The sequence below is a fragment of the Plecotus auritus genome (genome assembly GCF_963455305.1).
Source record: "Plecotus auritus genome assembly, chromosome: 2".
NCBI classification, from domain to species: domain Eukaryota; kingdom Metazoa; phylum Chordata; class Mammalia; order Chiroptera; family Vespertilionidae; genus Plecotus; species Plecotus auritus.
In genome coordinates, this window is record NC_137771.1 from 39,085,551 (window position 1) to 39,107,703 (window position 22,153).

General features: G+C 44.2%; 2 protein-coding genes across 3 annotated transcripts; both read right to left on the reverse strand.

Moving 5' to 3' along the window:
- Nucleotides 1–610: 610 nt before the first annotated feature.
- NSUN4 (NOP2/Sun RNA methyltransferase 4) lies at nucleotides 611–22,019 on the reverse strand. Of its 2 annotated transcripts, none has more exons than XM_080656851.1 (6): nucleotides 21,837–22,019; nucleotides 17,791–18,134; nucleotides 11,380–11,534; nucleotides 8,805–8,965; nucleotides 5,959–6,083; nucleotides 611–4,306 (listed from the first exon to the last, which is right to left on the reverse strand). In XM_080656851.1, the coding sequence occupies exons 1-6, from the start codon at nucleotides 21,927–21,929 to the stop codon at nucleotides 4,030–4,032; spliced, it is 1,155 nt and encodes a 384-aa protein (XP_080512977.1). In that variant the 5' UTR covers nucleotides 21,930–22,019; the 3' UTR covers nucleotides 611–4,029. The 2 variants fall into 2 exon arrangements, with proteins under 2 accessions (XP_080512977.1, XP_080512978.1); XM_080656852.1 differs by having other exon boundaries at nucleotides 2,512–4,306; nucleotides 11,444–11,534; nucleotides 21,837–21,985.
- On the reverse strand, nucleotides 18,985–21,453 carry LOC308242573 (sperm head and tail associated protein-like; the record flags this gene model as incomplete). Its single annotated transcript, XM_080657054.1, has 1 exon — nucleotides 18,985–21,453. The coding sequence occupies one exon, from the start codon at nucleotides 21,451–21,453 to the stop codon at nucleotides 18,985–18,987; it is 2,469 nt and encodes an 822-aa protein (XP_080513180.1).
- Nucleotides 22,020–22,153: the final 134 nt, after the last annotated feature.

Below are 22,153 nucleotides of genomic sequence, written 5' to 3' on the forward strand. Positions count from 1 at the left end.
GGAGGGAATATGCTAATTGACTGCCCCACCCTCAAATATGGCGGCACCCACAGCCACAAGATGGCAGTGCCCAGTCCCCTCAGCCCTGCCAGGGCACCTGCCTCTGGAGTCCTCCAGTCCCCTCAGCCCCCCAGCCACCCAGGGCTGGCCCAAGGCGCAGGCAAGCCTTGGATGGCAGCTGCCTAGCCGCCCAGGGCTGCCCGAGGCTCAGGTAGTCAGGGTCGGTCAAGGCTTGCACTGCCAGCAGTGGCAGCAGCAGAGGTGTGATGGGGCGTCACCTTCCCCTAGTCGCTGGGTCACCTCCCACCCCTGAGGGCTCTCAGACTGTGAGAGGGGGCAAGCTGGGCCTCTAGTTCTAGAATAAAGCTTAAAACTTACAATGCCAAGTTTCATGCAAAGATATGAAGTAAAGCACTATCTTTGGACTGAATTACCATAATCTGTGATTCTTGACTTTGGGAGAGTTCAAGGTAGAAGTTCCCAGCAGGGCTTTCATGCTATTCTGACCATGTAATCAAGCCATACATATGTAATCAGTTAGACCAGTGCCCTTACATTGGCCAAGAGTGAAAAACCAGACATCCAGATAAAGACAAGAACTTTACAATCCAACTGTAAATCAAATTTTATATTCCACAATAGGAAATTCCAGAATAGGTGTAACCAAGCAAGAACCTTATTTTCTTTAATCTGCCCTGTTATTTTGATGTTTTGCCTTTGACTGAAACTGGTCTCACCAATATCCTGACTCACCCACCTCCACCTCCCTTCTCTCTTGCTTAATCATTAAGCTCTCAGAACAATGAGGTTCTGGTCATTATCCAATAGTCTTAGAAACAAAGCCTCAGGTCTGTTGACTACAGAGTGAGTTTCAGTCAAACTAGAAAGAACATGTAGGCCTCAGTTGTGTTTCAGCTCCAGAACGATCCCACTAACCACATCCTTGTGAAAACAGATGAAGCAACCCTGAGGTCAGGACCAGATACCCTAGTGCTGACCAATCAGTAGAAACCACAACCCCGACCATGACCCTAACTCCTTTAGTCATGATTAATGATTTCCCCTATATAACCCATCCTCTAGAAGCCATCAGGGAGCCAGGTCTTTGAGCACAAGTTACTTATGACTCTGGGCATGGCGCCATCTCAATAAATCCTTATGTTCTTGGTTCCAAACTCCTGTTCATGTCTTATTTGGTTTTGATGCTAACAGGCAAAAGGACCCCTTTAGTCCAGTAACATAGGCGAAACTATAGTGACAGAGAGCAGATCAATGATTCCCTGGGACCAGGAATGGGGGGAAGGTGATGCAGTGCAAAGGAGTGCAAGGTAACTTTTTAGGAGATGAAATGATTTTCCATATTTTGATGGTGATGATGGAAATTATTTTCCATATTTTGATCTATTATATACAATGACCAAAAGCTATCAAGCAATACATTTAAAATTAACCATTTCCCTGCAATAAGCATCTATAGGCCAACTTTAAAATAATTTTTCGTGAGAATTTCCAACTGAAAATATTCAAGAACACCCAAATTGTAATATATTTATTTTTATGATATTCATTGCAAATTGATTTTTTAAATTCAAAATATCGTGGAGTGTGTGGATGGTTTCTGTTTTGGACAAGTGACAGTTAACTGGTTAATAAATTATATTGTATGTAAATAACTTAAATAAGGGCATCATGTTACTTTTTTTTAAGGGCATCATGCTATATTTAATCTTTTGGGACTACATTTTTTAGTATTTTATTGCTAAGATTCATCCATGCTATATTTCACTTGAGTTCATTTGTTTTGACAGCTGTACAATATTCCATTGTGTGAATATTCCAGTTTATTTGTCCACTCTTGTTCATGGGCATTTGGGTTATTTTCTGAGATCAGGGCTGCTATAAACATTCTTGTACATGTCTCCCAGTGTACATGTATGAATTTCCCTTGGATTTATCCCAAGTCTGGAATAACTGGGTTGTAGAGTAGGTTACTATTCAATTACAGGAGATAAATTCTTTTTTAAAGTACTTCTCTGCTTTTCTTACCTGGGTATCTCTGTCTCCAATTAGACTTGGACTCCAGGGGCAGAAGACCCTCTCATCTTGGATTATCACTGCTTTGCTTTCAACTAGCACAGCTTGTACCCCCAGGAAGCCAAGGGCAGAAGCCCAGGCATCTGAGTAAACAACAGGCAGGGAGCACATACCACACAAGAAGCTAATTAAGATCCTACTCCCTAGAGATCCACCTTCCTAGATTCACTACGATTTTGAGTCTGGAAGGTCTTCCAGGGACCTCAGTTATAATGCAAATCCCGAGAAAGGAGAAAGTTTAACCTCATCTAAAATCTTTCTCAGCTGGTACCTCTAATATCCAAATAAGGACTAGCAGGAAAGGCATAAGGAACAAATAGAGTGACAAAAGAGGAAGAGAAAGGATTAGTGGGAAGAACTAAGAATACCAGTGTTCTAAAAGTATGCACCCTTTTCTGCACAAGGACCAGTATTTTTGAAAAAACATTTTAATTAAAAAAGAAATAACTACAAGTGACCACAAGCAATTTTTAGTATCCCTGTCATTAAGGTATTGCCTTATTTGTACTAAATAAAGTTACAATCCTATATAATAAAAGGCTAATATGCAAATCGATTGAACAGCATAACAACCAGTTGCTATGACACGCACTGACCCCCAGGGGGCAGATACTTAATGCAGGAGCTGTCTCCTGGTGGTCAGTGTGCTCCCACAGGGGGAGTGCCACTCAGCCAGAAGCCAGGCTCATGGCTGGCTAGTGCAGCAGCAGTGGTGGGAGCTTCTCCCGCCTCCGCGGCATCACTCGGACATCCCCTGAGGGCTCCCGGACTGCAAGTGAGTGCAGTCTGGGCTAAGGGATCCCCCCATCCGAGTGCATGAATTTTGTGCACTCGGCCTCTAGTAATAACATAATTGGCATGCAAATAGTAGCACACTGTATGAGGTGAGGCCCTATGATGCTGGAGGAAGAGCTCCTGAGTGATTTGGGGTGGGTCAAACAAATGGCAGCAGAGCTCAGCCATAGACCAGGAACAAGGGGAAAAAAAACAGAACATAATAAGACATTAGGAGATTCCTAGGTGGTCAGAAAGCAAAGGAGAAGCACTGCCATTCCCAAGGATGAGGCCTCATTATCCCCCACAATCCCAATTACTACATCTCCAGCAGCTCCCTGGCTACCTGTCATACATGATCTCAAGATATACTTGCTAGAGAAATGAACAATAGAAGACACACACAAAAGAGTAATACAACCCTGTGGCAAAGCAACTTCCCCAGTCACAATTGGGCAGCAGTGCTGTTGACAGCAGGAGGAATAGCTGGAATTATTAGCTCAGGCGAGCTTTCTCAATGTAAGTAAGCAGACTGCATTGGCTTATCATTTTTAGTTACTTGTTTCTTACATGAGATCATAGGCCATATGGAGAAACTAGGGAGCCTTGTTTTGGCCCACCGACTGCTCAAGACTGATCATGCAGACCTCACCTTAAGTGTAAGAGGGGCTCTGTAACCAGGGGCCTGTAACCAGATATTGAGCCACCTAGGAGCTAGTGCTCAGTAGCAGCAGCTGGTACAAGTAGAACTAACAGTACTTGGACTAATATGAGGCCCCCAATCACAGCCTCAGTTCTTTGGAGCTTCAACAATTTTATTGACTAAATGCTTCTTCTCCAGTTTACAGTTTAAACTGTGAGCCTGCTCACTGGCTCCTCCTCCTAAGCCCCCAATGGAGCAGGAACGTTTAGTATAGGCTTAGAGATAGAAAGTGGGAGGTGGAGTATAATAAGTGAGTTAGAAACCTGCTGATGCTCCACAATTGGACAGCAGGACAGAAAAACTCCTACTTCCTATTGCTAAAAACTACCTATAGAAAGACTTGAACACGATGGAGATAGGATCCAGAGTGTTTCTTTGCCAATGGTCTCAGTTTCTGGTGCCTCCTTGGGAATACACCCTTTGTCTTCACACACCAGGGCTCCAGGAACAGGGTGATGCTATGTCAGTCTACACATTTTGCAAAAGTACATAGGCCCAAAATTGGCCATGAGGTTTGGGATTACCAGCTCCCCAACCTGGCAAGATGGGAAAAAAAAGAACGTGTCCATGAAAAGCTTTCTGAAGTGAGTTAGGTCTTCTACCCGAACTTCGATGTTATATTGATTAGCCAGGAGTTCGATGGCACCTTGCACCACATACTCGTTCTGTAAGTGTGAGAGTGAGCAGGTGGAATAGATAACATAGCCTCCTGGTTTCGTGGCAAGAAGTCCAGCCCTGAAACCAGAAAGAGACAAAACAGTAACTAATGAGCTTCCCAGAAGTAGGAGGACAACAGAAGGAGCTGGAAGCATGGATAGAGGTGTCTACGGTGGAATGGATAGCTGTGTTAGACAGCCTCTGAAGTCTCTTCCACAATGAAAAGTCATTCTCAAGGCAGAGAGCAACCCAACCTTATTCCATGAGCTCTCCTCTCGAAGCCTTCTTGAAATGATCCCGAGTTGTGGCTCTAGTTATGAACCAAACCCTGATGCTGGCTTTGGATTGAATCCTTACCCCAGTCCTACAGAACCTTGACCTTAGCAACTATGTTTCCAACTTGAGCTACTTACTGTAGAGAGTGGCTATAGGGTTAAGCCTAGGACTGACCTGTTGGCAAAGCCACAAACAAGTGGCAGCTTAGAGGGCACAGCCCTCTTAGCATAATTAAGCTTGACCTTATGACACTCCCTAGATCCTTCCTGGGCAGCTAATGGGCTGTAGGAGGTGTATCAAGTGCTGCCAAAACAAGTGAGACTCACAAGAACATTGTAACTATGGTGACCACTATCTTGTTTACCTCTGGCTATAAAATAAAGGCTCAGCTTGCCCTCTGGGTCTCTCTCTGTGGCTTCAGCCAGGCACAGGAAGATCCACCTAGACCCAGCTTATTCTCTTTGTCTTTTCTACATCCTTTGCTGCCCCCCCTCAGGGTCCTCGAACCCTTGGATATGCTGGTACAGCGCATGTGGCACCCAACGTGGGGCCTGAATTCGGGGGAACTGCAGTTGTCAGGTGAAAGGATGCTCCAATGAAGCACGTGCAGAAAGCAAAAAGGTAAGGAGCGAAGTTTAGTAATAACTAGGTGTAAAACATGGGAAATTCAGGATAGCAAGGAAAGAATTTATACGTATCCATGCTTAAGGCTATGCTCCAAGCATGGGGCTGTTCTGTGAGGTATGAACAGCTTTTCGATTTATTGGATTTTGTAAGTAAAACCTGCCCATGGTTTCCTGAGGAAGGAAAGGTAAATGTAGAGGCATGGGAGAAGGTAGGAAAACAACTTAGAGATGCTAGAAATGAAAGCCAAAGGGCTACAGGGAGTGAAAACAAGCAGCCTGGACTATGTCCAAGATGCAGGAGAGGAAAGCACTGGGTAAACGAATGCCACTCCAAGACTAATGTTGATGATAATCCAATGCCTCCTAGGCAGGGAAACTTCAAGCGGGGCCAGTCGTCTGGGTCTCTCTGTGGCCTCAGCCAGGCACAGGAAGATCCACCTAGACCCAGCTTATTCTCCTTGTCTGTCTTTTCTACATCCTTCGCTGCCCCCCCCCCCCCCTCCACCCCTGCCCCAGACTTGCCAAACCCTTGGCTGACTTGGCTGAGCTGGCCTGGCACACTTACTGGTACTGGGACTAGCATGGAGGTAAGTAGACATACCAGTAAGTGAATCTATGTAGCCTACCATACTATGCATGTCCTACTACACAGGGTTTTTATGTTCCAGAGAAGTCATTCTCTTGATGTCTGTCTCCTCCAGGCAGATCCTCAGACAGAAGACCCTTCTGTGGGTGATGGTCTTGGAAGAGCTTCCAGTCCCCCAGATGACCAGAACCCCCAGGGCTCTCTGGCACAAAGTCCTTGGTTTATGTAAATATATCACTCACGCAAGAAGCTGCACCTGCAGCATAGGTAACATCTGCCGCTCCTTCTTTCTCGACCGCTGAAAAATGTTGTTCTCCTCCTCATGAAGGGAGTGGCGGTCTGTGGTACAGGGCACATCCACCAGCACCTGCCCAGCAGTGTTAAAGGGTAAAGTATTAGAGCTCCTTAAGGCCAAGGCTATTTTAGGTCCCTGATCTGGGGGGTTTGCAGAGCGCTCCTTCTGCCAATGCTTCCATTGTAGAGTACCTGACAAAACTTCTCATTTTAACCCGATAGGCAATTGTGAAATAATGAGTGGGAAAATAGTATGTTTAGGTATACTCATGGCTAGTTAAAAAAAAAAAAACAAAACCAACACACAAATAGCTATAATTACATAATTGATATCAACCTACAAGAAGTCTTTAGTGCTTCAGAGCTCTGTCCTTGGTTCAGTCCTTAGCTATTTGAATAAAATCATCTAATTTACAGATCATATAGTGTCCAGAGGGTAACTAATATACTCAATAACAGGATTAGGATTTAAAATATCTTATGCTACCCTGGCCAGGTAGCTCAGCTGGTTAGTGTCGTCCCAATTCATCAAGGTTGTGGGTTCAATCCCCAGTCAGGGCACACACAAGAATCAAATAATGAATGAATAAATAGATGGAACAACAAACAATGTTTCTCTCTCCCTCCCTCCCTTCCTCTCTCTAGAATCAATAAATAATTAAAAATAAAATAAAATCTTATGCTAAAACAATGTCATATCCGATATGAAAAGTTTTAAAGTGAGAAATGTAAAAATCATTCATTTACTAAGAGCCTACCCTGGGCTAGGCACTAGAAACAAAAAGAAAAATGTTTAATTGTCCTATGTTTATATTTCAAAAAAGTAAAATCATCTAGGAAAAGTATGTTCATTTTTAGCTAAACAGAAACTCCAAGTAAATTAATAATGACCCAGTGTTCAATACTTAGATGTTTTCCTAAGCTGCATGAATTGACACAATACATACAGAGTCCCATATCTCAAGAACTATGCTGGCCTTCACAGGAAAAAGAAACATTAAATAAGGATGCCCAGAGAAGGGCCACTGGGATGTTTAGAAAACACATCACAGAAGAAAGTAATACTTCTGTTTCCAGCAATGTAGTGAACTAGATGTCCTGAAAACCCTTGCAATACAAAACACCTAAAGATTGGATAAAATAGCCCTGGCAGTTTTTCTCAGTGGTAAGCATTGGCCCTCAGACTGAAGGGTCACAGGTTTGATTCCCAATCAAAGGCACGCACCTCAGTTGCAGGAGACAACCAATTGATGTGTCTCTCTCACATCAATGGTTCTCTCTCACTCCCTCCCCACTTCCTTCCACTTTCTCTAGAAATCAATGGAAAAAAATATCCCCACGCCTCAGGTGAGGATTAAAAATAAAATTGGTGAAATTCTCAAAGCCAAAGAAAAAGTAGAAGCATAGTCCCGGCTGGGTGGCTCAGTTGGTTGGAGTGTTGTCATGTACACTAAAAAGGTTGTGGGTTTGATTATGGGTCAGGGCACATACCTAGGTTTCTGTTTCAATCCCAGTCAGAGCATGTACAGGAGGCAACTGATCGATGTTTCTCTTTCACATCGATGTTTCCCTCTTCCTTCCTCTCTCTAAACTCAATAAACATATCCATGGGTGAGAGTTTAAAAGTGAAAAAAGTAGGCCTTAGCTGGTTTGGCTCAGTGGGTAGAGTGTCAGCCTGCAGACTGAAGGATCTCAGACTCGATTCCAGTCAAGGGTGCATACCCGGGTTTCGGGCTCAATCCCCAGTGTGGGGCATGCAGGAAGCAGCCAATCAATGATTCTATCTCTCTCTCCCTCTTCCTTCCTCTCTGAAATCAATAAAAATATTTTTTAAAAATGTAGGAGCACAAATGTAGGGAGGCATGCTGGAGCTGGCCTCTATCTTTTATCAAATCCCTAGTAACCCCCCCCCCCCAAAAAAAAAAAAAAAAAGAACAGAACAGAAAACAGGGCACTGGGCCCATTTGAGGTAGGGAATTGGAATGGAAATCCATAGCAAAGCCAAAATCCTCAAAGGGTTACACTGTCAATCAAAGAATAAACTAGAAAAAAAAAAATCAGTCCACAATAGACAATAGTACTTGCCTGTTTTGGCTTAACTCTGGGCAAAAAGAATAAAAAAATCTCCCTGAGAATTTTTAATGAGTAATATAGAAGGTTCAAATCCAGAATGCCTGCATGATTCAGAAAATCCCACACAGAACAATTAATGGTCCTGGGTTAACAGATCCTCCAAACACCTGGGAAAAGGAAATGTAGGTTCCTTTCTAGAGAAATGCAAATCCTCTAATTAACTAGGGCTCTATAATTAAACTCGGGAATGATCATAAGCTAACAAACAAAATAAGGTTTTCTCAATCCTAGTAAAGGCAGAATAGCTTGTTGCAAACCAGTCCTCTAGCTGGAACAACTAGAAATGCTTAATAAAATATTGAAAATACCTATCTGAAATCATTAGAGATCTACTAAGGAAGCAAGAAATTTAAGGGTTTTTGAGCAACCAAGTTGAGTTGAGAAATAAAGTAAGCCTAATATACATTTTTTATACTCAGTCAGGTTCAAACTTGTTTTTGCTGCTGTCTCTAAAGAAGATAGTAGTAGCCAGTCATCTAAGCTAAACTGACAATTCTGTAGATGATTGTTCTCTCCAAATCTCCATGGAGAGCCGACCAGCTCCAGAAACAGCCCTTATATGCTCAAACATGTAGGGCTCAATCCTACCGTCCAGGGCCTGGAGTCAGGATGAGGAGGCCAGATTTGGCTGGCTGGATGTCCCAGGATAGGAATCACTCACCCGGTCATAAGTGTCCCCCTCCAGTTCTCCCCACTTCCTGCCATCCCATGAGGTGACTCGAACTCGACTTTTATCCCTAACATCTTGAGGTACATAGCTGTGAAGGACCTTCTGAAGTCTGCCTGTTCGGGAAGTGGAGAGATCATTGGCAGCAAGATTGCCTGTGGGAACATAAATTTGAGGATTGTTTTTTTACTTCTGTAAAAAATGCCATTAGAATCTTGATAGCGATTGCACTGCATCCATAGATGGCTTTTGGTAGTACGGACATTTTATGCCTGTGGGATAAAATGAGGTCATGGCCCAACCTCCCACAAGCAATGGTGCTAAAGTCAACAATAAAATAGGTTGTCCCTAGTGATTGTGGAGCCTCCATCTCAGCCCTGGACTGCTTATATCCCTGCTTCTCTCATGTAAGAGAGAAATAACCTTTTCTTCATTAAGCTAGTTGAGTTTTCTATTGTATATGACCAAGCCTAATCCTAATTGATTCACCATCTATCTTTCATTTTCCCTTTTGTAACAGACACAAGTCCAATAAACATTCCACTTTGCTCTTGGTTCTCCAGTAAGAAAAAGTATTACTGCAAGCTTGCTGATAAATGGCAATTGATACCTGGCCTCAAAGTCAAGGAGAGAAATGGAGGTGGGAAGTGTGGTCAAGAACTAGAGAGTGAATGTATGACAACAGAAGAAAACTAGACTTTGGGTGGTGAGCACACATTAGAGTATACAAATATAAAAGTATAATATACACCTAAATTTTATATACTGTATTAACCAAGGTTACCTCAATAAATTTAATTGTGAGGGGGGAACTAGAGAATGCATACTTTATCTAATAGGAATGGTCACTACCATAAAACAGTTTAGTATTCTCACAAGGAAATATGGTCCCAGTTTTTGAGGACATCAAGGAAGTAAAAATTGTATTCTCTGTTCAAGAGGAATTTGCAGTTGGATATGAACTGAGAATAGAAAAGCTGAGTCCTATTCTGGTTCTACCTTCAACTTATATAAAAGGTTTAAGTTATTTAATCTCTCTATGGCTCAATTTCCCCCTCCATAAAATATGACGGCTGGACTAGGTAAACGCTAAGTTCCCTTCTGGCACTAAAATTCCTGTCTCCCTGGGATCAAGGAGTTGCTGGGATGAAAGTGAGTTGCTGGTAATTTAGCACACTGAAGAGCAACTCTCAAGTATGTCTCCTTGGCCCTTCTTGCTTCTCTTAGTTCAAGTTCCTTCTCGTCCAAGCAACCCTACTTGTTTTATCCCTCTTCTGATGGATTTCCACATCACTCAGTAAGATCAGCACAGCTCAACACACAGGCATTGACCTCATTATGCTGTATCAACATCTTTTCTCCTTTCCCTCTGGACTTCCAGAAGGCTGAGATCAAATGTGGTGCCTCTCTAGAATCATCATGGGGCCTGTCATGAGGCTGGAAGCTAATGCAAACTGTACAAGTTATCTGATGAGAACTAGAAAAGAAGGGTCCAAGCCCAACAAAAAGGTAGGGTATATTGCAAGAGAAGCCTGCCTGAGCGCCAGGGGGAGTGTGAAAATCACAGCCCCCTTGTGGATATTTGTCAGGTCCTTAAGGAGAAAATACTGCCTATTTAAGGCAGGATTTAGGCCAGTGAATGGCTGACGTGAACACTTACAGTTCACAAGGCCCAGCCTAGGCTACACTACTAAAATGGTAAGACTTGGGCCTGTCTCCAAGGAGGTAATAATCTTGAAGAGCGAGAAGATGCATACTTGGTAAAGCTCTGATGCAAGGCTAATGTGCTAACAGTTGCAAGGTTGATACCCAGGATTGTGTACATAGGAAACAACATCACTTCTCCACTGGCCAGTAGAGGTCATGAGGGAAGACTTCCAGGAGGTGGCACACTTGAGCTGAGGCTTGAAAGTTAAAAGGGATTGGGAAGGTGTATTCTAGAGAGAAAACAACATGAATAAAGTGGGGAGGCTAATTTGGGCAACAGAGAGTAGCAGGATTGGCTGAAGCACATAAATCCTAGGGAAGAATAACATAGAGCTGTAAAGCAGGGGTGGGGAACGTCCCACAGGCCTATAAGGCCCGTGAAATCATTTGGTCTGGCCCTTCTAAGGCATTAGTGGTGAGTAAATTAAATGTTTGCCCAAATATAGCAGGCTAAGTTTTAAGGTGATAATTTTGTATGGCCCTCCAATGATCTTATAAATATCCAAATGGCCCTTAGCAGAAAAAAGGTTCTCCACCCCTGCTATAAAGGTTCACTGCAGCCAGATATTATTGCTTTAGCTGGCAACTTAATCTTAGAGATGAAGTAAACAGGAGTGAAAGTATCATATGGTAGATTGACTAGGACATTACTTTAATCTGCCTTCAGAGACCTTGCTCTGCTTGGCAATCTTCCTTGGCCAACTGACAGAGAAATAAGAGGAAATAATCAACAACAGAAAAAATACACCAGCAAGCACTATCCCCCCTCTGATCTTAGGACCAAAGACATCATATTCAGTGTGCTCCTGACTGGGTGAAGTAGAGAGACCTCCCTGCCCAAGACACCAGCCCTCTTACTTACGACAACAGCCAGTCTGAAGCAATGCTAGTGTCTTTCCCCCGGGGGCTGCACATAAGTCAAGCACCGTATCGCCGGGCTGCAGGCCAAGGGCCAGGACAGGCAGCAAGGAGGCAGCATCCATCAGGTAGTAGTCCATGACACCCAGGCTGCCAAGCCTGGAAGAGAGAAGAGTACCTTATTGTCAAATTCCAAGTCTCTACTCAGCAACAACTCATTTCTCAGACCCACACTCACTTATTTACTCACTCACCCACTCATCTACACAGCAGCCAGAGAAATCCTTTTAAAACACAGTTCAATCCACTCTAATCAAGCCCCACTAGCCATCTTTCTATTTGTTAATTAAGCCATGCCTGCTCCTGTCTCAGATTTTTTGTTGCTGTACCTTCTACCTGCAATACTCCCAAATATCCCTCATTTGTTTCCTCACTTCTTCAGATCTCTCCTCACAAGTTACTTCATCAAAAGGCACTGGCATTCCCTGACCACTTTATCTAACAATAGAAGCCACCTACTCCCATCACCTTCTAGCTCTCTATCTTGTTTTCTTTAAAACACTTACTATTCACTTTATATATACAGATGTGTGTGTGTGTTTCCCCTCTATCCCTTCCTATTAGAATGAGGGAAGGAATTTTGCCTGCTTTGTTTATCATAACTGAAACAGTGCCTGGCATATAGCAGGAACCCAGTTTTATTGAGTTACATATTAAGATGGCTCAGAGAAGAGTGCCATCATTTGTGCCTGTTGGAGACCTGAGTTAGGCCTGATGAAGGCCTATTCCTTCACCAGGTAAAAAATATAACAAAATAAAGGAAAAAGGATGGAAGGAGATTTGACTTGGAGTGACAAACGCACAATATACAGATGATGTATTACAGAATTGTACACCTGAAACCTATGTAATTTTATTAACCAATGTCACCCCAATAAAATAATTAAAAGTAACCATAATATCAAAAAAAATTAAAAAGGAAGAGAAGCATTCCAAGAAGAATAAAAATGAAGACACAAAGAAACAGAAGCATGCAAACTCATAGCTTCTTTCAGAAGCAGTGATAATCTGATAATCTGGTATGGTAGAAATACAAGGTGCATGACACTGAGATTGGAAAGCAGATGGAAGCTAGGTTGGAAAAGGTCTTAAATCCTTTGCTAACGAGTTTGGACTACAACTTGTAGGCAGATACCAAAAGCTTAAGGAAAAGTATGTGATCTGATCATCTAGATAGAGTTTTAGAAAGCTAGGTGAGCTAGAATTAGAAATATTAGTGAAAAGGCTATTACAAGAATCCAAGTGAGAGCCGACAAGGCATGAAGAGAGGCAGCAATGGTGTGGGTAAAAAGGGACAAAAAACAACAATCCAACAGTCACAGAAGGACTTCTCACTCCCAGGCGAGTTGTCATAAGGTGGTACAGCCATTCCCCATTCCCCTGCCTGAGACACAGCTCAGCATGACAGCCACTGGGAACAGACTCAAGGAGTCAGAAACCTGGTCCTGGTGCCCTGACAGGAAGGCTCTGGGAGAAATATATAACAAGACATAAGACATAGGTAGCACCACTGAGAATAAGCTACAAGAGTTACAAATCCCCAGTCATGAAATTGTGAAACCTCCCGCATTCAGGCTCAAGCTATGATGGGATTTTAAAAAATTTATTTTTATTGATTGAGAGAGGAAGACAGAGGGGGAGAGAGAGAGAAACATCAATGATGAGAGAATCATTGACTGGCTGCTTCCTGCACACACCCCCCCTCTGGGGATCGAGTCCACAACCCAGGCATGTGCCCTTTACTGGCATCGAACCCGGGATCCTTCAGTCCACAGGCCGACGCTCTATCCACTGAGCCAAACTGGCTAGGGCTATGATGGGATATTTTAAAAGTCAAATCATGCTTGGACTGTCTGTGAAACTGTGTACCTCATGCCTCACAAAGAAGAATGAGAAGAAAACTGAAATATCTGAGAAAAGCATAGAATTGCTACACACCAGCACTGGCCCACAAAACCCATTCTCAAGTTCCTTCCTTTGGAAGCATCACTCCTTAACCTTTTTAGTTCACAGACAATTTTGAGAATCTGCTAAAAGCTACAGTGGCTTTTCCAAAAAAACTACCACAATTTTTCAGATAATTTCAGGAGTTTCCTGGATTCCCTGAATACATCTTTGAACTCCTGAGAGGTTAAGATTCCCAGGGAGCCCATTAAGACAAGAAGGAAAAAAAATCCCAACTAAATCATATAGTTGCTTCCCCAACTACTCTCAAGGTGTCCTCCCTGAGTGGCAGCCAAGCACCTCAGACAACTTAGTAAACTACACGGTTCTTAATTTACTCCATGGTTCTGCCTAAAGCTAATGCCTCCAAATTGGTCTCCAAACCTACTCCAATCTATGCCCTCACCACCACAGTGACTAATGATCTTCCTGAAGCCCTAGCCAGTTTGGCTCAGTGGATAGAGCATCAGCCTGTGGACCGAAGGGTCATGGGTTCTATTCCAGTCAAGGGCACGTACCTCGGTTGCAGGCTCCTCCCCAGCCTGGATCCGGGTGGGGTGAGCGTGTGCAGGAGGCAACCAATCTATTTGTTTCTCTCACATCAATGTTTCTCTCTGTCTTTTCCTCTTTCTTCCACTCTCTCTAAAAAATCAATGGAAAAATATCCTTGGGTGAGGATTAAAAAAGTAAAATAAACTGTCACTTTAAAATAATAATAAAATAATCTTCCTGAAGCATAGCTTTGATGAGAATATGTCAATAGAAAGATATAGTACTTCTGAGGGCTATATTGAAGGTATTATACTAGGTGTTTAACATGTACTAGGTATACCAGTTAATAATGAGGATTTTGTAATCAAAGAAAACTCGATAATTTCAAGAGAAACATCAAAAGTGCTTTATTCAAAGTAATGTCCATCACTAGCTACACATTTCCCCATCTTTCAGGTAATTTGTGGATACCGTCCCAATAGAACTTTTCTTGTTTTGAGGCAAACCATTAAGAGACCCAATTTTCCACTTCTTTGTACGCTTTGAAGTGCTGCTCAGAAAGTGCGTGTGCCATCGATCGGAACAAGTGGTAATCTGAAGGAGCAAGGTCTGGTGAATACAGCGGGTGGATTAATACTTCCCAGGCAAGATCTTTTAACCTGTCTTTAACTGGATTTGAAGTGTGTGATGATGCGTTATCATTAAGCAAAATTACTTTGCCGTGTCTTCCGGCACATTCTGATCATTTCATGATCAAAACATGTTCAGATTATTTGTTGCTGGTAGCGATCAGTATTAATGGTTTCACCTGGTTTTAGAAGCTCATAATACACCACACCTTCCTGATCCCACCAAACGCAGAACATTGTCTTCTTTCCAAAGCGATTTGGCCTTGTAGTTGATGTTGATGATTGACCTGGATTAACCCATGATTTTGTGCATTTGGGATTCTCAAAATAAATCCACTTTTCATCGCCAGTCACAATTCGATGCAGAAAAGACTTTCTTTTGTGCCGTTGAAGCAACATTTTACTAATGACTTTTCCGTTTCCCATTTGTCTTTCATTCAGTTGATGTGGCACCCATTTTCCTTCCTTTAAAATCTTTCCCATTGCTTGTAAATGATCGGAAATTATTTGCTGAGCAACGTTTAATCTTTCTGCAAGTTGTTTTTGAATTTGACACGCATCTTCATCCAATAATGCTTGTAATTGTTGGTCTTCAAACTTTTTCGGTTGACCTGGACGTTCGTTGTCTTTCACATCGAAAGCATCACTTTTAAAGCATTTAAATCAGAGTTCACAAGTATCTTGAGATGGAGCATGTTCACCATAAGCTTCCCGAAGTATACGATAACTTTCAGCAGCACTTTTCTTCAAAATAATGAATTAAAACTTCCCGCAAATGCTTTTTTTGGCATGAAATTCAAAATTTGACATTTTTAAGCGTAAAAATATCTATGATGTTAACACCTTCAGCAAATTTGACATATGAAGTTTTGAAGCTTGCTGTCAATACAACAAAATAGCATACATATCAAATCGCATGTATATCAACATATGTGTAATTCCATCTATTGAAAAAAATCCGCATTATTAACTGGTACACCTAGTATAATTTCATTTAATCCTCACCACAACCCTATGAGAACACAAATTCGAGAGCCAGTCTAACTAGATCTCAAATCCAGCCCAGTTGCTCATTAGCTGTGTGGCCTTCAGCAAATACTCAACTTGTCTGTGCCTCAATATCCTCATCTATAAAAACAATACTCACCAGATAGAATTACTGTAAGGAGTAAATTAATATTAAATCAAATGCTTAGAAAAGCAGCTGGCACATAGTGAACTCTAGTTATTCAATGCCACATGTCTCATAAGTGATGAAGGCCGGAGGCAAATTTAAGTTTTCTTGACTCCAAAGCCCATTCTGTGCATTATTCCTCTCCTCTACTCAGAAACCCTTTCCAGTGGTTCTCTAAAACAGATCTTGGCAATTTACAGCAGTATGTACTAAAGGGCACATAGTATGAAGCCACCCAGCCCTGGCAATTTCAGCTATTTTTAAGCAACACTGGGTCACCAGAAAAAAATTCCCTTTCCCCAACCTACAAGCTCCTGACATTCAAAATTCCCACATATGGCCTCCATATACTTTCCAGCCTCATCTCTTACTACTCTTTTCTTGAAAAAATATTTTTTTATTGATTTCAGAGAGGAAGGGAGAGGGAGAGAGACAGACAGAAACATCAATGACGAGAGAGAATCATTGATCAGCTGCCTCCTGCACACCCCACACTGGGGTTCAAGCCCACAACCCGGGCATGGTCTTCACCATGAATCGAACCGTGACCTCTTGGTTCATAGGTCAATGCTCAACCACTGAGCCACGCTGGCCAAGCTCTTACTACTCTTAAGCATACAGCCTTCCTTCAAGCCAGTTGCTAGGCCTATTGCAAAAGCCTCCTAATTTACATCCCCATTTCTAGCCTTGCCCCTCTCCAATGTTTCCCACGCAGTAGCCAAAATGATATTTTAAAAATTCAAATATGGTCATATCATTCACCAGCTTAAAACCTTTCATAGTTCCCTTTTACCCTTAGAGAAAAAGTCCAAAATCCCTTATGACCTACAATACCTTTATAATCTGGTTCTTGCCTGCTGTAGTAGCTTCATATTTAGACTCTAACCCATCTCACCAGTTTTGATTCCTACTGTTTTCAGGTCTTAACTTAAATTTCACACCCTCAGAAAAGACTGGTTATATCTCCTAATTATAGCATCTTGCACTTTTCCTTTGTAGTACTTATCAAAATCATAGTGTTTTTAAAATTTATTTTTATTTTCTGTTTTTATTTATTGATTTGAGAGAAACATCAATTTGTTGTTCCACTTATTTACACATTCACTGGTTGATTCTTGTATGTACCCCGACAGGGGATCGAACCTGCATCCTTGGCATATTGGGATGACGCTCTAACCAACTGAGCTACCTGGCAAGGGCCATAGTGTTTTAATAGCTGTCTTCCTCACTAGACTGTAAGCTCCATGAGGGCTTGCGCATCCAAAACCCAGGGACTTAACAATGCCTGGGACAACCTGCTTCTGGGTTGGGACTTCGTATGTAGCAGACCAGCTCCCTCGCTGTGATCTATTCAAAGTCAGCCCTCGACAGAAGGGTTTGTAAAAACGAAGAAAAAAGAAAAAAAGAATGCCTGGCATTTGGTATACAATAAAAATTTTTTGACTGAATGCATCAATCCTTCAAAGATCAATTCCACATTCTACAACTAACCCTAATCTGTTCTTTTCTCAATTTGTAAAGCACAATTTAGCATTTGATTAGTTTCTTTTCCATTCAACTTTATATACATTTGAGCATTGGATCAGACGACCAGAAGTTTTCCTTTCTTTTTCCTGGTGTACTAACTCTGTGCAAGTCCTGTTTCCATGAGGTTACTTGTCCTACTCACTTGAATGGGTGATTATAAGAAAGCAGTTGTAAATAATACAAATTTTAACTGGAGATGATGTAGTAAATGCTCAAGTCAGAGGTGGTTGTTTTCTGTAGGAGGCAGTAGATCAGAGTAGGTTCAAAGTCCAGGTTCTGGTGTCAGACCACCAGAATCTATTTGTTGTACCACTTAAACTATCTAAGGGACCTAAAGCAAATAAGGACTTCAACTTCTCTGCACCTGTTTCCTCAAATGTAAAGAAGAAAAATAATATTACCTTTGAGGGCTGTTAACAGAAAAAAGGAGATAACATATGTGCAGCACTTAGAAAAAAGGCTAACATGTATAAGCACTCAGCAAATATTAGCAATATTAGGATTTCTTAAAAAAGGCAGGAGCTGGGTCTCTTCCTGTTTACTTCCAGCAGACACTCAAGACAACCCCAGCCATGGCTCCAGATACTACCTGGCAGGAGGGAAACGGCTGACATCCCCTCTGGTGAAAGTGAAGCATCGAAGGTTTGGACTGCAGGCCCAGGAAGCTGGGGATGGAGCTGCTGTTTGGCCACTCTCAGGCTCCAGTTCCCCATGCGAGTGGGCTTTATTCACAAAGTCTCTGGCATGCAGCTGCTCCAGTTCAGCACTCACATGATCGCAGGCAGCAAAATTATTGACCAGTGCACCATACTTCTGCTCTGAGAGAAGACTGACCCGGATCGATGGCCAAAGATCTCCAAACTGCACACTGTAGGTCATGTCAAAATTCTGCAGAGCCAGGCGAGTGGCAGGAAATTTGGGCTCTGTGGCAGCCTACAAGGGAAAGAATAGGCTTATCTGTCTTCCAGTTTTGCCTCTATCCCCTATTGCCCGACCCCAGCAATATATCAGATCTCTAGAGCCAATGTGGATCCAGTTAGTGCCCACTCCTGCCTTTGGACCCTTCCTCTGCCAGCCAGAGAAGTGTGGGAGAGAAAAGTACTAAGGAGCTGGTCTTTCTGTCTCAGGGGTATGAAAGGAAACTGTAGTTCTCGCAATAGCATGTGGGGGTCACTAAGAAAGGGGCACTCTTTCAGGCCTTGGAGTAAGAGGACCTTTAAAGAATGAGCGCTAAGAGGACTCGAAAATCTACAGAAGACTGGAAGAAACTACGGAGCCCTTGTGGGACGTGTCAGGCTGAAAAGCAAAAGACCCTTTCTCTTTGAATAGCCCTTCAATTTTCTAAAGCACTTTCATATCTCCTAGCTTATGTGAGCACCACAACAGATAGTTCAGTGAAATACAAAAAATATCAATCTTCCGTAACTTACCTAAGGTTATGCAGTGGCAAAAACCATAATGCAATCACAGGGTGGAGGGTAATTTTGGAGAGTTTCCAGACCTCAGGAAGGTTGGAAAAGGAGAGTTCATAGAAACTTTGGGGTTCAAACCAAACTGGGAACTTCTAGGATGACTTCTATGGGAGTAGCAGAGAGGGACACCAGTCAGGCTTGACGAGCATAAAAGTAGATTAAAAGGAAAATGAAGATATCAACTGAGGAGTCCATAAGTTGGTCCTGATTGCCACAGCTGAGTGTTTACTATGGCTGGCAGTCCTGTTCCTGTCTGTGAATTTTGCTTTGGCCTGGATTTCTGGTTTGGTCAGAACTCTTGCTCTTGGCTCTCATTTCTCATTACAGTGGGGACTCTTGCTCCGGCTCCTGCTGTGATGGGAGCTTTTGCTCTTGCCCTGCCTTTTGAGATGGTGGGAACTCTTGTTTTGGCTCAAATTTTTGCTATGGAGGGAACTCTTGTTTGGACCTTGACTTTTTCTATATTGGGGACTCTCACTCTGTCTCTGAAATACACCAAGTTGAAGATTCTCACTCTGATCCTCATTTAAGCTTTGGTGGGAGCTATTGGTCTGGCTCTGATTTCTGCTAAGATGGCAACACTTGCTTTTACTCCGACTTCTGCTAGGATGGTTGTGATTCTCACACTGGCTCCGACTTCTGCTTTGGTGGGTATTCTTGCTCTGGTTGTCACTACTCTGGCATTCACTAATTACAACAGTTGAACTACAGCTGGGAATATTGCTACTACAGCTGGAACTCGTGGGTGAAAGCAATGGAGAGCTATAGGGTATCTGGGGGGGCTCTTTGCGAGAGCCTTGAGGAGCCACAGAGTAGACGTGGAGGCCACAGGGCATAGTATCAGGGTGGCCACAGGGTCGGGGGGCAATGGGTAAACTTTGGGGGTCAAAAGGTGTTCTTAAAGGGATAAATGAATAGATGTGGGTAGAACATGGAGGTCCTACAGGCTGTCGAGGGGGTTGGGGTGGGCCCCTGGGAGTGCCATAAGTGCCACAAGGAGGCACCATGGGCTGGTTATGACACTGAGGGGGACCAGTGGAACCAGAGAGTGGGCAGGGATTAGGGGTGGAGGGAACCACAGAATACATATGGGTATTGCAAGGGGCTCCCAGAGGAGGTCCATGGGGGTGGCTCTGAACATAAACATTAGGTAAGATAGGATCACAAGGAAGGCAGGGAGGAAGTGAAGTGGGGTTAACAGTTTTCAGGGTTCTAGGGACCAGAGTAGGTAAGACAGTCCCTTGGGGGCAGGAATTTGAAGAAGTTGTGATGGAACAAGAAGGCTCAGAGAGACCAAAAGGATGGGAGGGAAGTGGAGGAGAGGCGCTATCCTTAGGGGGCTTGGGTTGATCAGAGGGGGTGTCCTGGGTAGGGCTGTAGGAAGCATATGACTGTTTTAACTCTGGAGATCTGGGGGACTTCATTTGGGGACAAACTGGGGTAAGGAGAGAGGGTTCATTATAGCTTCTACGGGGAGGTGACTGAGGTGGAGATATAGACTGGTTGCCCAGGGGTGAAGGGAAAGAGAAGGCAGAATTAGGATAATCCGCAGGCAGGGGAAGAGGTGGTTCCTGGGAACAGGGGGAACCAGAAATCGGGGTGCCAGAAACAAGGTACGAGTTCCCATTAGTCTCCCAAGAGAAAACGGACTCTAAGCAAGGCTTCCTGGAAGCCTGGGACTGGGGTGAGCAAGAAGAATCAATAATCCCAGCTGGTAAAGGGTTTCCACAATAAGGGCTCCCAGGGGTAGATATGTGGGCCTCTGGGGGAAGACAGGAATAGTGATGTGAGTCCTCTTGAGGTGAGCGAGGACAGCCAGGTGCATTTGCCTGAGAAAATAGGGAGTCACAATAATTTTTCTCAAGGGGTGGGTCAAGCTGGGGTTGAGGTTTATAAGAGTCTGGAGGCTTAAGACGACCTAGGTAAAGCTGGCCAGTGGGTGAGGAAGATGCTGAAGAAAGAGAATCATTATAACTTCTCCCTGAGGACCAGGTGGGGTACAGGGGCGAGATCTGTGAGATCTCCAAAACCCTGGGAGAAAGGGGTGGGGAAATTATTGGTCTATATTCCATGGGCCGATGAGCAAGGTAAGGTGAAATCATGGGACCAGTCACCGGGTATGTTACCAGGGCTGAAGGATACTGAACAGAGTAACAGAGGTACGTGTTCTGGTCAATGTAAGGGCTTCTGGGACAGGGCCACGGTGTTCTCGGAGGACTCATCAAGCTGCAATAAGGGCTCTGCGGATGGAGAGGGGGTGACCCCATAAGTCTGAATCGGTCAAAACAAGGGCTCGGAGGGGGTGAACCCAAGTGGATAGGCTCGCGGCAGGATTGCCTTCCGAGGAGTGGCAAACAGGGTTCAAAAGAACATCTCGCCAGGCGTAGGGGAGGTTGTGGGGGTGGGGGTGGGGGTGGGGAGAGGGGCGGTGGGGGCTGGGAGGGAACCGGTCCCGGTAGGGAGCCGAGCATGCCAGTTTCGGGAGAAATTCCAGGGCTACAGGTGAGACCAGTGAAAGGGTCTCTAGAGAATTGGGGAGAACCCAGAGGATGAGTGGAGTTGATGTACCCTTTGCCCTGGTTTGGGGGAGGGCTGGAGGTATGGGCAGGGTGATCGCTGGAACCTTTCCTGGGTCCCAGAGGCAGCTCGAGGGTGAGGAAGGGGTAGAATCCTTTCCCGGAGGGCGGCGGAGACCCAGGAAGAAAGGGGGAGTTGCTATGGCCTTTTTCGATGGGTGAGGGCGGTCGGACTGAAAAGTCTACATGGTAAGAAGTGGTCATATGGGAAAGGGGGAGGGGAAGAGAGGGAGGGAAAGGAAAAGGGAGGAAGGGAAGTGGAAGGGATGGTGGGCGTCCAGGGGAAGATAACCTAGCGCCGGGAACAAGAGGCGGTGACGTAACTGGAAGAATGAGGGCGGAGGTGATGACGTAAGTTATAGAGGCGGAGACGGGAGTTCTGCAGACGGAATAAAAGCGGGAGTCGAAGACTAGTGGCGAAATAAAAGGGCAGACAGAAGACACTGGCGCAGACAACAGAAGTGAGAGGGAGGGGCTTAGTGACGCCCCAGAGGGCGGGAGTGACACCTAACTGGAGAACTTTCCCCTGGGGCGGCCGCCGTTGGCCACTGCTACCGTTCCCTCCTGGGCTTCCGGCTGTACCTTACCCATTTCTTCTTATGTCGGTGTCTCCGCAGGACCTTCGCGAAGTCCGCTCGCTTCAGCAGGTCCCGAACCCCCCTCACTACCAGCGCAGCCATGTCAGCGTGCACCGTGCACCGTGCACCGTGCACCGCCGGGTAATTCCGACCGGAACTGCAGCGCCAGACTCCAGCGTTCCGAGAGGTGATGCGCTCCACTCCGCCGCAGGAGGAGGGGCTTCCGGCTGCTCCTCCGGCGGCTCCGCCTACCCGTACCTCTCAGTGGCTGACCGGCCCCTCCAGGGTTCTTTTGAGGATGCTGGACCAGAGGAATGGTGGCTCCG